At 51.8% G+C, this 15,640-nt stretch overlaps 1 protein-coding gene across 1 annotated transcript in view; it reads right to left on the reverse strand.

Annotated features, from left to right (window-relative positions):
* The window catches only part of ANO9 (anoctamin 9), a 34,978-nt gene that overhangs the window by 6,171 nt on the left and 13,167 nt on the right, over positions 1-15,640 (reverse strand). Inside the window, exons 6-19 of the mRNA XM_026657657.1 lie at positions 14,650-14,708; positions 14,283-14,365; positions 12,259-12,393; positions 11,441-11,537; positions 10,930-10,990; positions 9,781-9,863; positions 6,914-7,018; positions 5,667-5,831; positions 5,531-5,567; positions 4,270-4,381; positions 3,548-3,605; positions 3,206-3,303; positions 2,043-2,206; positions 782-934 (exon numbers count right to left, since the gene is read on the reverse strand). Coding sequence (XP_026513442.1) covers positions 782-934; positions 2,043-2,206; positions 3,206-3,303; positions 3,548-3,605; positions 4,270-4,381; positions 5,531-5,567; positions 5,667-5,831; positions 6,914-7,018; positions 9,781-9,863; positions 10,930-10,990; positions 11,441-11,537; positions 12,259-12,393; positions 14,283-14,365; positions 14,650-14,708 — 1,410 coding nt within the window. The remainder of the gene's footprint in view (positions 1-781; positions 935-2,042; positions 2,207-3,205; positions 3,304-3,547; positions 3,606-4,269; positions 4,382-5,530; positions 5,568-5,666; positions 5,832-6,913; positions 7,019-9,780; positions 9,864-10,929; positions 10,991-11,440; positions 11,538-12,258; positions 12,394-14,282; positions 14,366-14,649; positions 14,709-15,640) is intronic.

The following is a 15,640-nucleotide window of genomic DNA, read 5'->3' on the forward strand; positions in this document are numbered from 1 at the left end:
GGACAGGGAGCAGAGGGGTTTAGATGGGTCGGGAGTTCTGGGGGGGGCTGTCAGGGGGTGGGGAGTGGTTGGATGGGGCGTGGGAGTCCCAGGGGTCTGTCTGGGGGTGGGGGTGTGGATAAGGGTTGGGGCAATCAGGGTACAGGTAGGGGGTAGGGTCCTAGGGGGCCAGTTAGGATGGGGGGAGGGTCTCAGGAGGGGGCAGTCAGGGGACAAGAGGCAGGGAGGCTTAGGTAGGGGGTGGAGTCCTGGGGGGCAGATAGGGGCAGGGGTCCCAGGAGGGGGCAGTCAGGGAACAAGGAACGGGGGGGGGGTTGGGGGTTCTGAGGGGGGCGGGAAGTGGGAGGGGCAGGGGCGGGGCTAGGGCGGGGCTCCTCCCGTCCTCTTTTTTGCTTGCTGAAATATGGTAACCCTAGCAGACGGGCTGCATATGAACGTGAGGAACTAGCAATGCGTTCTAGGCCAAAGCAAAGTGTATCCAGATTCTATCCATGCCTTTACCAATGTGCCTCAGTCCTGACTTACAGCCCTGCTGCTGTTCTAATCCTGTCCCCTCCCCCCCCAGCTCTTCAAATGCACCCTCTATCTCTAACTGTCCCCTGGAATAGCAGAAGCAGGAGCAGACAATGTTCTGGCACCATGACTTAGGGAAAGAGTCTGTTGCAGTAGTTAGTGCCATTGTTAAGTCTTGGGGTAAGATTAGCCCTTCCCCTCCCCAAAGTGCCTTCTTTATCGGGCCCATGTTCTTCATGGAGAGCCCATCCCCTTGGCCCCCACTCACCGATGTCATTGGCTTTCCTAGGCACTATGCGCCTCTGCAGCTGCACCATCTTGATGGCATCCAGCCGGATCTCAAAGAGGTTATTGATGAAGGCCATTAGCGGGGCGAGGGGGAAGGCAGCCACAAAGATGGTGGTGAAGCTGTACTGGATCACTGAGAACAGGACAAAGCACAGGCACCGTAAGGGAGCTGTGAGGACATCCAGCTAGACCACAGGCCCAAGTACTTACTGTATGCGCGACGCCTCAGAGCCGGATGTTGGCATGGCCCTGAGTGGCCAGGCAGCGTGAGAGGATGAGTCAGACACCCCTTCTCGCCCTCCGCGTGATCTGCTCGCTTCATGGCTGTAGCCATGGGGGGGGGGTGGGCGGAGGGAAGATCAGGAGCTGCATGCCCAGTTCTACTTACCCCAACGTCACCCATGCAGGAGTGATCACAGAGGGGTGGGACCTTGACTCTGCCCCCATTCCCCAAAGTGCAGGCTGCTCAGCTGAACAGGGATGGGGGGGGGAGGAGAGGGGAGAGTAGTTGCTAGTGGTCACAGCCAGTACCCAAATGCTACCAGAAGCAAGGGCGGGACAGGGCAGGGAAGGAATTGGTCGTCCCTGAGGCACAAATCCTCCCCAGGCCGCCTCCTGGGATGTCACAGTTACCTGCCAGGTCTTGCTCGGGGCAAGATGTGTGCGAGTGACCCCAAGCAGGTGTGTGGGTGAATCTACCCAGTCTGTGCCCATTTCTCCCTGGGCTCTAGAGTCTTAGCTTAGGGATGGGCTACAGACTGGGTGAGCGGCAGGGCTGGTTCCCTCGCACCTCCCCCTCAATAGTGAACGCAGTCACCAAGCCTGACCGCGTTCCACAAGCTGCATGTGGCGACCTAGGACCTGCCCCCACTCCCTGGGATGTAAATGGGCGTTTGGTATTACCACTCTGTCACAGGGGTGGCCAGCTTCTCTCACAGGAGCCCCAGTCCTGCTAGCTGCAAGGGTATGATTCCCCCTTAGCCCCAACATCAGGAACTGGACCCCAGGAGCAGGGAGCATGGTCACACCCAGCTCCAGGGCATTCAGAGCACCCTTTGTGTACTGGGTGCAAGGAAACCTGCGTTGAGTAAACAGCTAAAACCTGCTGCCCCTGGATAAAAACGGACCCAAAGAGAAGAGGCAATGGGAATGGGCAGGTGTGGGCCCAGAACACAGCACCTGAGAACCAGGCGTTCCCCGCTACCCACTAATTACACTCATGACCCCAGAGCGCCACATACTCATTTCCAAGAACTCGTCGAACAAGCTGAAGACGTTGACCTCGTTGAGTTGGTAGTTCTTGAGCCACTGCTCCTTGCAGGAGTCCTTGGGTCCTTTCTCCATGTGAACCTTGTCTTTGTCCTTTGGGTTGGCAAGTGATTTTTGGAACCTTAATCTTAGCCAGCTGCAGGGACAGTAACACAAGGGCAGAGGGGTGAGGGATATATACTAAAGAGCCAAGTGTGGGGGCTACCAGAGCAGCTCCCTGCACTGGGCCAACAGTAACCCCTCTGGAACACCGACATGGAGACTTGAGCAGTGGGTTGGTTCTGTTGTAAGGTCTCACACACACTCTCCCCCTTCCTCTCTCTCAAACATATCACCTTCTGCTGGTGTTACTGAGGGAATTCTTACCAATAGCAGAAGGCAGTTTCCATCTATAAGATGGCCCAATAGCTGTAGTTTACCAACGGCCTGACAGTGAATCCCGTTCTGACATTGACGAGCACGTACTCACGTGAGTAGTCCCACTAAAATCAACAGGGCTATTGTGGTGTAACTGCTCCCCAAGACAAGTAAAGTTGGGGCCTAAAAATTCAGGAGGTGGCAAACATACTAAATAGCTAGGAGAGCCATTCCAAATGTCAAAGAAAATTAGTTTTAAAAGAAAAATTGAGTGAATTTTTAGTGTTGGGTCAAGGTGCCAGTTAGAGCTAGGCCAAGCTGTTCAGAGGGAATAATTTATTCAGTGAGTTCAGCCCTTTTTCTCTCTGACTTGTCCAGGAGCAGAGCCCCATTTGATTTATTTGTTCTTTTCTCAAATCGTTTTTGTGACAAGGTCTGAGCTGAACGCTGCGTACGGACCTTCCCGTCCATTGTTCTGTATTCGGAATGCACTGTTCTGGCTCTGTGATTAGTCACGGTGTCACATGGTATTGTTCTTGTCCCTTGACCAGATCTACTTCTGCTTTCTCCAGAGACAGATTTCATTTTTTCCTGAAGAGAATTTGCTGACTGATCTTATCTCAGCAACTGGCCTCACACTCGCCTTCCCCAGACACTGCCTGGGGGAATCCCAGTTAAAGTTTGTAGTCAGAGCAGACTGCTTCTGCAAGCAGAAACATGCAGCTCAGACACGTGAGCGCATCCTACTGGCATGAGTGCCTAGGGTGCGTGGACTTACGGGGTGAGGTACTCCACGAAGTTACTCAGGGTCTGCTTCAGGGTCATTATGATGGCCATTTGGATAAAGAGATCAGTGATGCAGCCACTTGGGTGGCACTGCAAAGAGAAGAGAGTTATACTGTGCAGATCAGATGGGCTGGCTTTGGGACAAAGGGCTGGGTGCTAGATACATGGGCCAGGAAGAACCTGGAGTGATTGGAAGGGTTGTACTGGGTAGAAGGAAGCAACGGTTTTAACAGAGACAGTGCCAGGGATGTGGGTGGGGAAGGGGCAGAGAGATGTGTCAGGGAGCAGGAGTGGTGCAGAGAGGGTATTAGAGCACTATGGACAATTTACTCACCTCCTCCAGCCTCCACTTGCCAGCTACACGCACGTAGTTCCCAGGACGGCCGTTAATCCTGACCAGGAGAGTGCAGAGTTAAATAGGCCTGATGCTGGTGCTCCCAGCCCCTCCCTCTGTAAGCAGGGAGCTGGAAGGGTAATGACTACCCCTGGGACAGAGACCCAGGCACCAAAGGGGAGAAAGAGGCAGGTGCAGAGACTGAAAGCGAGAGGGGGTGGGAGACAAACACAGGAGGAGTCAAGTGCATCAACCCAGCAAGAGAGGGACAGACAGAAACCGAGAGAAAGACAAGCCGAGAGAGGTGAAGAACTACACACCCATCCCAAAAAACAAGGGTGACACCCATTCCAAAAAACAAGGGTGAAATCCATCCTGGCCCCATTGAAATCAATGGCAAAATTCCCAGTGACCTCCAGGGGGCCAAGATTTCACCCACAGAATCAACGCCCAGGAAGTCAGGCTGCAGGAACTTTCTCTCACTCACTAGCGGCACCAGCCTTCTTTATCCCTGCCACCAGAGCAGCCAATACCTTCCCCCTGCAACCAATGGTTAGAAGCACCAGGCAAACCTGACTGGGTTTATGGGCCTCCCTAGGGTGATTGGCCCTAGGTGTGTGTTACAGTACTAATGCAGAGCTCTGCCCGGGGTTAATGGGTACAGCTCCTTCTGTGCCGAATGGCCGCAGCTGGGGACCTGGCCGGGGCATAGCCGTGCTCACCTTCCCAGGAAGAAGGCGATGTAGATCAGTGAGGAGAAGTAGGTGAAGAACTGGAAGGTGAAGATTTTCACAGTGAAGATGTTCTCACGCTCCGAGAATGTCCGTGGCGTCTCTGGAAACGGGAGTGCAGGTGGGTGGGTTAGTCGCAGCAGCAGAAGCCCCCCTCCTTCCTGGACAGGCACCTTCAGCCCGTCGTGCTTTCATTCCAAAGTGCTTGGGCCTTTTACTGACCCAGAATCCCCTGGACCTGAACCTGATCCCCTGGATTTGTAGCCCCGGGTCTAGCGAGCCTCAGCAATCCCAGGACTTTGACACAGCAATCTATGTACTTGTGGCTTCTGTTGCAGCAATCAGCTGTGCTGGAGGCTACACTCAAACTAGAGCTGGGGCAGGATAGGCACCGATTTCACCAGCGCTCCAGCAGCGGCCCTGGCTTCCAGTTAACATCCGGATGGTATCAGACATGCTGACTTGGCTCTCTGAAGCCCTGCCTGGCTGGGGCGCTGGCTCTCTGCCAGACTCACCTCTCTTTACATGAGCCTTGGTAGCAGCCGAGAGTGGCCTCCCAACGGAATACCCTTGGCTCTGGAATTGCTCCCGGCCTGCTGTGCTCATTAGAGCTCTGGCCAGGGCTCATTTCATTTGCCTGGGAGACGGAGGAGGCGGCTGTGGTAATACCCTTCTCTTTGCTGGGCCGTACAGTAGTGATTCTCAACCAGGGATCCGGGGCCCCCTAAGGGGCCTCGAACAGGTTTCAGGGGCCAAGCAGGGCCAGCATTAGACTCACTGGGGCCCAGGGCAGAAGGCCCAAGCCCCACCTCATGGGGCTAAAGCCCAAGTCCCTGAGCCCCACCACCCAGGCTAAAGGTGAAGCCTGAGCAATGTGGCTTCGTGGAGGCCCCTGTGGCATGGGGCCCCAGGCAGTTGCCCTGCTTGCAACCTCTTAATGCCGGCCCTGCCTTTTATATGCAGAAAAACAACTGTTGTGACACAGGTGGGCTGTGGAGTTTTTATAGCATGCTGGGGGGGCCTCAGAAAGAAAAAGGTTGAGAACCTCGGCCGTCCAGGAGCTAGGTGGCATTAGCATATTTCAAGGTGTTCTGTACGAGCAGCGGCGAGGGCCAGAGTGAAAAAGCCCACTGATATCAATGGAAAGACTCGGCCCCTTTTAGTGCTCCACCAACAATGTTCAGGATGAATCCAGCCGGCTGCGCTGGAGGATGCTAGATGCAGGGTGAATACAGCATGTGCCTTGCCTTACCCAGATCACAGAGAAAGAGCGCCACACGCCTGTTCACCTGCAACACAGGAGAGGGAGGGTGAAAGGAGAGAAGGGACGGGCAGGGTGTTTGATTGTGGGAGAATGAGGAAGGCTCCCGTCACGCGGCGCTCCGTACCTTGGTCATGACGACGATGGTGATGTAATGCAGCACAGCCCCCGTCATCACCGCCACGGTGCTGGCCCGTTCCCGGAAGAACTCGAAGTCGCTTTGGGTGAAGACTACAGTCGCCACCACCCGGTAAATGACGAGCGCATGGGCGATGCCAATGAGCACGGTGATCTGGGAGGGCAGTGTGTCGTCAGAGCTCTTGCGGGGATTAGAGACGGGAGGAGCAGGGGAGGCAGGTAATGAAGGGGGAGGGGGAAACTGAGCAAACTGGGTGCATGGGGGGGGGGGGAGAGAACGACAGACTTAAATGCAGCTAGATGATGGATTCTGTGCGGTTAGCAGCTGCAGGCCAAGATCCAGGCCCTTAGTGCCCGCGCCCAGCCTGCAGGGGGGAATGCCTGTGCCCAGCACAGATTCTGGGAGGAGTGAAGTGGTTAAATACAGAGGACACTGACCCGGCAGTGTGGGGCGGAGGAGCAAGCGCGTGCATGTAGGGGCTGACATTGCTGGCACCCCCATTGTTCATTATGCTCCCCCCCTCCCCCCGTGAGTAAAGTAATAGTCACCCATCCCGTTTCTGCCCCTGGTGTATAGTTCGGATAGGTTTTTTTTACAGCATTTCCCCTGTAGCACTGTATGTAGGAAGGGATGGGAGCTGGGACGCTCTCTGCAGCAGCATGGCGGAGTGGCAGGCAGCTGGCACATGCCAGTGAGCTCTCAGGAAATAAACTGGCAAATGGCTGCCTCCCTGCTATCCCCATGTGACTTTAGTGCCCAAGTGAATGCCCCCTGCCTCCCCCACTGTCTATCCAAAGAACAGGCAGAGGACATCCAACAGCAGTTCACGTTTTCCACAGAGTGACTGCCCTTGCTTCACTCCTCTCTAATAGTGAGTTAGGAGCGCACGGTCTCCAGGCGCACTCAATCCAGGCCTGCTCCGAGACTGGACCAGTTAAGGCTGACTCATCTAGGGGGTGTTTTAGAAACCAGACTGAGATCACTACACAGGCCACCAAGCAGCCATGCAACGGTGATGACTTGAAATCTCCACCACCCTGGGCCAGACTGAGAATCCACTTGGCATCTTAGAGCTGAAAGGCTCTGCAGCCCACCCCCAACCCCCAAAGCTATTCAGCGTCCTGTCCCCCTTCAAACGCCTTTCTGTGTCATTCACTTCACAACCACACGCGCCTATAGCTCAATGCTGTAGAAATCCCCAAGCTCGTGGAGGTGTCTGAGCCAATAGCACGTACCATAAGCAGGACTAAGAGAAGCAGGATAGTGCTGCGGATATAAGAGTGCTGGTACTCCTTGAGGTTATGCTCTGGGTTATTGATCAGCTGCAAGGCCAGCTCCTCCTGGGGATGGGGGAAAAAAGAATATGAGTCAGAGCCATGCGCTAGGGAAAACCAAGCCAAGGGGCAGTATAGTGCCTTGCATGTGTCAATGAGATGGAAGCATGCGATGAACATGACATGCTCTGGCAGGGCAGAAGAGGGACAGAACTTGTAGCAGATCCTAAGGTATTTCTTCATGTAGCCTGCATGTCAAAGCCAGGAATCTCCCAGACTGGCTAGCACAGGGTCTCCATAACTTGGCCTGGATTGGACATTCCTTGAAATGGCTGTGGGTTATATCATGCATACAGGCATGTTGCAGACTGATCTGACTGACCCCAGTCTTTATAAACAGGAGTGGCAGTAGTTCCTGTGCTGTGCACTAATTAATAGCCTGCATCTAAAACCCTTTCAGGGAAAGGACTTCAGGGGCCCTGCACTCCTTTCCCAATAAAGGCAGGAAGATCTGGGGGCACCTCTCCTACAGCAGTGCCTCATTAATCCCAGTTCAGTCTCCTGCAGCGTGAGGGTCCCCCTCTGCAGTGCCAGCTGGGATCTCAGCAGTGAGTGTCCTCCCAGCATTGCCTTTAGTTGGAACAGCAATTTTCCCTATGCCTGTACACAGCCCAGCTTCCACCTGCCTCCTGGCAAGAGAGACAATGGCACAGGGAGGGAGGGAGTTTACTGTGTGCAGTTCTGGTCTTCCATGTTTAAGAAAGATGAATTCAAACTGGAACAGGTGCAGAGAAGGGCGACTAGGATGATCCGAGGAATGGAAAACCTACCTCATGAGAGGAGACTCAAAGAGCTTGGTTTGTTTAGTCTAACCAAAAGAAGGCTGAGGGGAAGATATGATTGCTCTCTATAGACACATCAGAGGGATAAGTACCAGGGAGGGAGAGGAGTTATTTAAGTTAAAGTGTCAACGTGGATGTGACGTTACACCCCATATTCTTCATAGAAATATTGCTATGATATGAATATGTCATAACTAAGATGTCTTATGCAAGATGGGTCATGTGAGATATCATTGGAAAGGTTACGATTTACTGAATGTGATTATCCAATTTGTATGCATGTATCAGTTCTGTATCTAAAGTTAGGAATATGGACTATGTAACAATTACAGCTGGGTGTGTATTTGGGAGACACCCACCAGACAACGGGCCATCAGACTTGATGGACCATTAGGAAGAAACAGCAAGACTGTGAAGATACTAATCTCCAGCCTTCCTGTAGCTGTGACACTACTAGGTCAGGTGCACCTGTCACCTGATACTCAACATTATCTTGGACTTCTTGTAATTTTCCACTAAAAGGAGAGGGGCAAGTTTGGGAAACAAAAGATTCCTGCCTTATGTAAATCTTATTTAAGGGTGGGGAGGAAGGCGAACGGGACTCTACTCCATGGCCTACCTGCCCAAGAAGAAAGACTGCTAAAGACACCTGAAGGGAAGGCAAAGGGGGGTCCAGACTGAGACAGGGTCCTGTATGAAAAGAGAGATGACTGGAACTCTAAGCTACAGAAACTTTGCAACTGGCCTAAAATAACATTTAGGGTAAGAAATTACATTTTGTAACCCGTTTCTTGAGCGTATTAAGCTTAGCTTGCATATTTCGTTTTATTTGCTCAGTAATCTGCTTTGTCTTATTTGTTATCTCTTTTATTCACTTAAAATCTGCCTTTTATATAGTTAATAAATTTGTTTTCTGTATTATTAAACCCAGTTTGTGCAATTCCTAACTGGGGGGAAAAGAAGTTGTGCATCTCTCTCTTTACATTGAGGGAGAGGGGGAATTTTTATGAGTTTGCGCTGTGAAGCTCTTTCTATACAGCACAAGACAGTATTATTTTGGATTTATTCCCCAAAAGGGGTGTGCACGTGAGCGCTGGGTGAATCCTCTCACACAGAGCTGACTTCAGTCTGTGTCTGTAGCAGGGTGTGGCCCTACCTCTGTGTGTGCTGCAAGAGGCCGGAGAGCCTAATTCAGCATAACAGGGAGAGGGAATCCAGGCTGATGGAGCAGAAGAAGGGGCTCAGTGAAACCCCAGTACATCAGGTGGCATTCCAAGGGGGTCTAACCTGTCACAGTGGACACAAGAACAAATGGAGGTAAACTGGCCATCAACAAGTTTAGGCCTGAAATTAGACAAAGGTTTCTAACCATCGGAGGAGTGAAACTTGGGCGCAGCCTCCCAAGAGAAGCAGTGGGGGCAAAATACCTAACTGGTTTCAAGACTGAGCTTGATAAGTTTATGGAGGGGATGGTATAATGAGATTGGCTACCTGCCATTGTAATCAATCTATGACTGCTAGCAGCAAACATCTCCAATGGCTGATGATGGGACAGTAGATGGGGGAGGGCTCTGAGTTACTACAGGGAATTCTTTCCCAGGTGTCTGACTGGTGGGTCTTGTCCACATACTCAGGGTCTAACTGATCATCATATATGGGACCAGGAAAGAATTTTCCCCAAGGTCAGATTGGCAGAGACTGTAGGGGGGTTTTCGCCTTCCTCTGCAGTATGGGGCATGGGTCACTTGCAAGTTTAAACTAGTGTAAATAGTGGGTTCTCTGTAACTTGAAGTCTTTAAACCATGATTTGAGGACATCAGTATCTCAGCCAGAGGTTAGGGGTCTATGACAGGAGTGGGCAGGTGAGGTTCTGTGGCTGCGATGTGCAGGAGATCTGCCTAGATGATCATGATGGTCCTTTCTGGCCTTTAAAAGTCTACGAGTCTATAAAGAGGAAGACAGTGCAAAGGAGAGACTTATTCTCACCTCATCTTCATCCCACCCGTACAGTTCCCAGCCACTGACCACCTCAGCCCTTCTCCTCTTCCACAGCTCTAGGAACACGGTGGCTGTAGGTGAAACCACAGAACAGTGTGGTCAGAGCAGCAGAGACTCCTCTGCCACATGGAGACATTGACTTAACGAAGCAGTCACAGGAGCACACGCCTTTCCTACAGGCCAGGTAGGGGAAGTGCTGCTAAGCATCCAGGTCCTCCAATGTGGAGGGAAGCAGCCTGGAGCTCTCTGCAGAAAAGCCCTCCAAACAGGGGGCGTTTACTGCTGGTAGCCATGGGGTCAATCCAGGAGAAGGATCACAGCTGGGTCTGAATGCACTTCCAGGACATGGTGGCCAGCCTATAGTATATTTTCTAGCCAGTGTTGACAGACTCCCATCCACCTGGGTGATTTACCCCTCACTTCTGTTCTGGGGCATGTTTCTCGTCTCTCTGCTGCACAAGCTGCTAGCAAAGCATTATGGGCCGGATCCTGTGCTGTGCTTTGCAGGAGAGAGGGAAGGAATGGAGATACAGGAGTGGTTTTATACTTGAATTCTGGGGTGCTCTGGAGGCCAACAGGGCCCTTGCATAGCTTGGAGTAGCCCCAGGGACTGCTCTGACTTAGGGCAGCTTCCACCTCTCCAATATCCACAGCCCAGTCAGACCTTGAGGATACCAGCTGGTGCTAGCTGTGGCAATGCTTTTTGGAATGCATACGTTGGTAACCTCAGAGCTGAAATGAAACCAGATTAGATACACAGATGCTACTGTGGTGGGTACAGAGAAAACCCAAAGACAGATGGGCCACCAAACTCATTTCACATAGGTCCCTGACCAGACTCCAGAGGGGAATGTCCAGAACTGGATTTGAACCAGTGATCTAAAGTTACAGAGTACCAAAACCCATCCCCAAACTCACGTAACTTCACCGGTGCCTTTCCCTTCCCCGTCACACGCTGCCCAACCCCACTCCTTCCCTTGGTAAAGTTACACCTCTCTGCTGGGTAGAGAGGATGTTGGCAGGTTCTGAATAAACAGCGCGGGAACCCGGTTTGTCACCAGACCCACAGCAGGCTACAGCTGACAGGCCATTCCCACTTCAAAGCCTTGTGCTAGGCACGGAGAGACAGAAACCTACCCCAGAGAGCCATGAGCACTGCAAAGAGAATCGTCCCCTCGTTGTCAAACAGGTGAGTGACCTGGCAAAGGAGAGACCGAGAAAGACGGGATTACAAAGGAGCACGGAGCACAGGGGCGGAGTCTGGCTGGAGAGGACGCAGGAGGCCCCCAGGGTGCTGCGAGGACTGCAGCAGTGGCACTGTGCCCAGTCCCACGGGGGAGAGCAGTGCTCCATGGCCCTCAGGACATCATGGGAGGCAGAAGAGGAGAAAGCAGGAGTTCTTAAGACTCAACCCAAAGCTTGGGAAGCCTCCACCCCCCAGGCAGGACCACGGAGCTGGACATAATTCTCTGCTGTAGTACGTGCAAGAGCTCCCTGCAGCCACCTTCAGCAGCTGACTCGTTTCCCAGGGGGATACATACTGGCCACGTGCTGCTGGGGGTATTGTGAGGAGGCATAAGCACAGCAGCTATTGGAAACAAGGGCCCAGTGGAGAAATGGAAGGTTTCTCTGGCGAGCATTGATTTACCTTGGCATAGGTGCAAGTATCTGACAGCTGCCAGAACGGGCACTTCTGGTCACAGAGTGGGCACATGATGGTGGTGTTGGCTTCACAGATCTCTTTGCTGGAGCAGGAAAGAAAGTAAAGAGTACGATGATTGCTTTGCTAGCCCATCAGCCGTGTGCTCATTCCAGCCATCCCACTCAGTCAACAGCCAAGGGAGTGGCAGAGCAGATACTCGCTGCTAATGGATGGAATATAGCTCTACATCGCAGCTACCAGATATTAGTGCCCTGGTAGTGCCAGGTGAGGTCTCCTTCTTGGCAAGCTTTCCCATAGGTGCATATTCATACACACTCCCCTGGTCACACACAGATGCAGGTGTGTAGCTAGCAGTCTGCAGCATGGACACACTTGACAATCTGTTGCCCCTGCCTGCAATATGTCCCCATTCTCCAAAGCAGACATGCCATTCCTTACAAGGGCCAAACTGGGTACTGGGATGCACCAATGTACATCCCAATAAAGTCCACAGGAGTCATGTGACTGTAGAACGTGAGCTATTATGATCACTATCATGCGGTTAGAGAGCTGCCACACTTAAGAGATCCTGCCATTGTTCCATAAAGTGGAGCGGTTGCTGGAAGTCAATGGCCCTGCAAGCCCTCTGCATGCAGAGCTCCCGTAGAAATCAGAGGCAGTTCCATAGAAAGAGAACTCGTAGGATCAGGCCCCAGAATTGGATGCCATGTATAGGAGATGTGATCACCTGCATTCACACATTCATGCATATATTTGGACACATGACAGGACATGGACACACAGTGTCCCCTCAATGCACTTACCTGACCTGACTGGAATCAAAATGAAAGATCCCATATAGGAAGACAAGCAGGCCCAGCACAGCAGCTGGGAACAGGATGCGGGTGTACCAGCCTAGCCAGGCAAAATACAGGGCCACCTTCTCCCCAAAATAACTCCTGAAAGACAAGGCAGGTGCTGAAACCACTCACCAAAGATCCCATCTAGCCCCAGATTTGCAGTGACAATATCCAATGTCAGCCAAATGCCCTTAGGCAGTGGTCTCCCCTCTTGGAATCCCTTGGGAATTTCCCCCAGGACCTCAGGATGGGGGATGCTGTCCCCAAATATCTGTCAGTTCCGTCCTCTTGCTTCTCCTTAGGTCACTGCATGACTGGCCCCTGCCTTGATGATATAGGTGTTAATGATCTGGGAGAGAGTGGGTGAACAGTGAGGGGGCAAATGTCTCCTGACAACACAATGCTAAACACTCAGGTTAGTCAGGGCCAGAGAAGAACATGGGGAGGAAGTAACCAAGCTAAACAAATGAGCAAGCTGATGGCAGATGATCAAATACAGTATTGACATGCTGAAGGGACTGATTTGAGCTGCTCATTCATGGGTTCTCAATAAGTCTGTAACAACACAGGAAAGAGATCCAGGCATCACTGTGGAAAGCTCAGTGAAGATCTGTGTGAGGTTGAGCTGTAGTCAGAGTAAACAAACCTGAGACTAACACAGAAAGGAGAATATCTACATATAAAGCTAATGGTGCAGCTCCATCTGGAGTGCTGTGTTCAGTACTGGTCACCCCATCTCCTGAGAGAGAGAGAGAGAGATTCAGAGGGGTTCAGAGATGGTCAGGGAGAATGATTTAGGGGCATGGGGAAAAAATAACCTCTCCTAGAGAAATTGAAAAGACTGGGATTCTTTATCTTAGCAAGGAGACTAATAAAACGAGACATAATCATTATTTTGTACACTTGAACAGCCTAAAGAAGGCAGGTCAGGAATTGCTCTCACAATACAAGAATAAGGGGCTATTCAAAATGCAATGTGGCAACTTAAAACGTGGTTAAAGGAAATGCTTTTTTAAACAATGCAGAGTTAGCATGAGACACTCATTGCCACTGGATACACCTGAGGCCAGGAGCTTAGCAGAAAAAAGGGCTGGACATTTCTATGGATGATGAGAATATCCAGAGTTACAAACTGTAAGGATTAAAAACGCCAAAGGATATAGCCCCTCTTGGTTCACGGTATGAGCCAACCTCTGTCTGGGGGAAGGGTGTGGAGGGTTAAAAGGCACATTTCCTGGGGGCAGGTTATCCCATAATTACCTTCTGCAGAATTGCTGCATCTTCCCCTGATGCAGTTGGTGCCAGCGGCTGTCAGAGACAGGATACTAGACAGACCACGAGTGTAATCTAGTATAACAATCCTATGCTCCTAAACCCACAGCAGTCAAGTGGGTTCACAGTTAGGCAAACTAAGTTTGTCCAGCTCTGGTTTGAACTTGGGAGTCATATGGAGGACTAGGTAGAACCAGAGGTAAAGTGGGATGGTACGGGCTAGTACGGCATACCGGTAAGAAGTGGCCGCCGGTGCCAGCCCATACACAGCCGATGTTAAAGTGCTGCTATGGAAGTGGCCGGAGCCCCCGGCCCTTTAAATCACCGCCAGAGCCCCCAGGTAGTGTGGAAGGGCTGGTTAGGGAGGCTGACCCCCAGCCCCGTCCCTTCCACCCGAGGCCCCACTCCTTCCAGGGGCCAGGCCCCCCGTACTGGTAAGTCTTATCTTACTTTCACCCCTGGGTAGAACTCCCCCACACTGGGAGCTGGGTGCTCAGAGTCACGTGTAGTAAAATACCCATCCAGAATAACTTCACATGATGGCCTTGTGCTCTCTAGGGTGACCAGACAGCAAAAGTGAAAAATCGGGACAGGGGGTGGGGGGTAATAGGAGCCTATATAAGAAAAAGACCCAAAAATCGGGACTGTCCCTATAAAATTGGGACATCTGGTCACCCTAGTGCTGTCCCATTGTCCATACCCTTGGCGTGGGTTACCTGATATCCTCAATTGACTGTTCCTTCAGTATCTTTCTCCATTGGGCCCAATTCTCCTTCAGTAACTTTCTCAGCCCTTCTTGCTGGAAAAAAAACAGCATTCACATCAGGCACAGAGATATATGTAACCTGCCAACCCCCCCACGCACATCCCACACACTTCTATTAAGATATTAGTTAGGGCTTTTTCCAGACACATGCCACCACATCCTCACCCAAAGGATCTATAGGACCATGACCTATTCCTCTGTCTTCCCAGCCACTCCTCCCCTACTAACCCACTTCCTCTCCTGCATCTGCAATCCACACACGTTGTCTCCTGCGCACACATACTCTCTCAGCACTGAGGCACCCTCAGATTCCTCACCTCGTGCAGTGGGAATGCTGCCTCAAAGACCTTCGCCTTTATCAGTTTTCGGAGCGTCTCTAGCAGCAAAGCAGGAACAGGAAAGTTAGCAATGACAGGCAGGCACAATCCCCCCCGGCAACCAGTAAAACCCAGGCTGACCCTACGACCCAAACCCCCCCATTAAGAGAAAAGGCTGTAGGTGACACCTGAACAGAACTGGAGTTCAGAGCTCTGCTTCGGTGTTGGAAAGGAATTGGCAACAGCCAGACACTGCCCATTGCAGAGAGACAGCACGTAGAACATCCCCCACTGGTCAGTGCACAGAGCGATACTGATTGCAACCTCAGCAGAGGCGCTGGTCCTGCTGTACCCACGAGTCTCCCACGGTTTCATAGAATATCAGGGTTGGAAGGGACCTCAGGAGGTCATCTAGTCCAGCCGCCTGCTCAAAGCAGGACCAATCCCCAGACAGATTTTTGCCCCAGATCCCTAAATGGCCCCCTCAAGGATTGAACTCACAACCCTGGGTTTAGCAGGCCAATGCTCAAACCACTGAGCTATCCCTCCCCCCATTTCTGTACAGTGCCTGTCATGCTGGGGTACGCACAAGGCTGTGCACGAGTTCGAGTTTGCCCATGTGCAAGGCTAGGAATGCAAGTGCTCGTGTGAGTTGCACTTGGGATCAGTGGCGGATTTAGAGTTAGTGGGGCCCTGTGCTCAGCTTCATTTTTGGGCCCCCCCCGGGGACCCAGCCAAAAAAAAACAACTCTCATCTCCCCCCTACCCCCATTTTTCATTCTTTTTTTCCTTCATCCTCCTCCTATATTATAAGTAATAGCAAGTAAATGAAAATAAAGTGAGGTACCTTGATTGGTTTTGTAGTCTAACTTTCTTTTCCCCACAGACCACTTGAAAATTGCTAAGGGTCTCGACGGACCACTTAATGATCTTTCCAAATATTATTTGTACCGTTAGCTAACTACTGTAAAGTGCTTTGGATAAGAGCGCT

This window comes from Terrapene carolina, unplaced genomic scaffold, assembly GCF_002925995.2.
Source record: "Terrapene carolina triunguis isolate 2854851 unplaced genomic scaffold, T_m_triunguis-2.0 Scaffold261, whole genome shotgun sequence".
NCBI lineage: Eukaryota > Metazoa > Chordata > Testudines > Emydidae > Terrapene > Terrapene triunguis.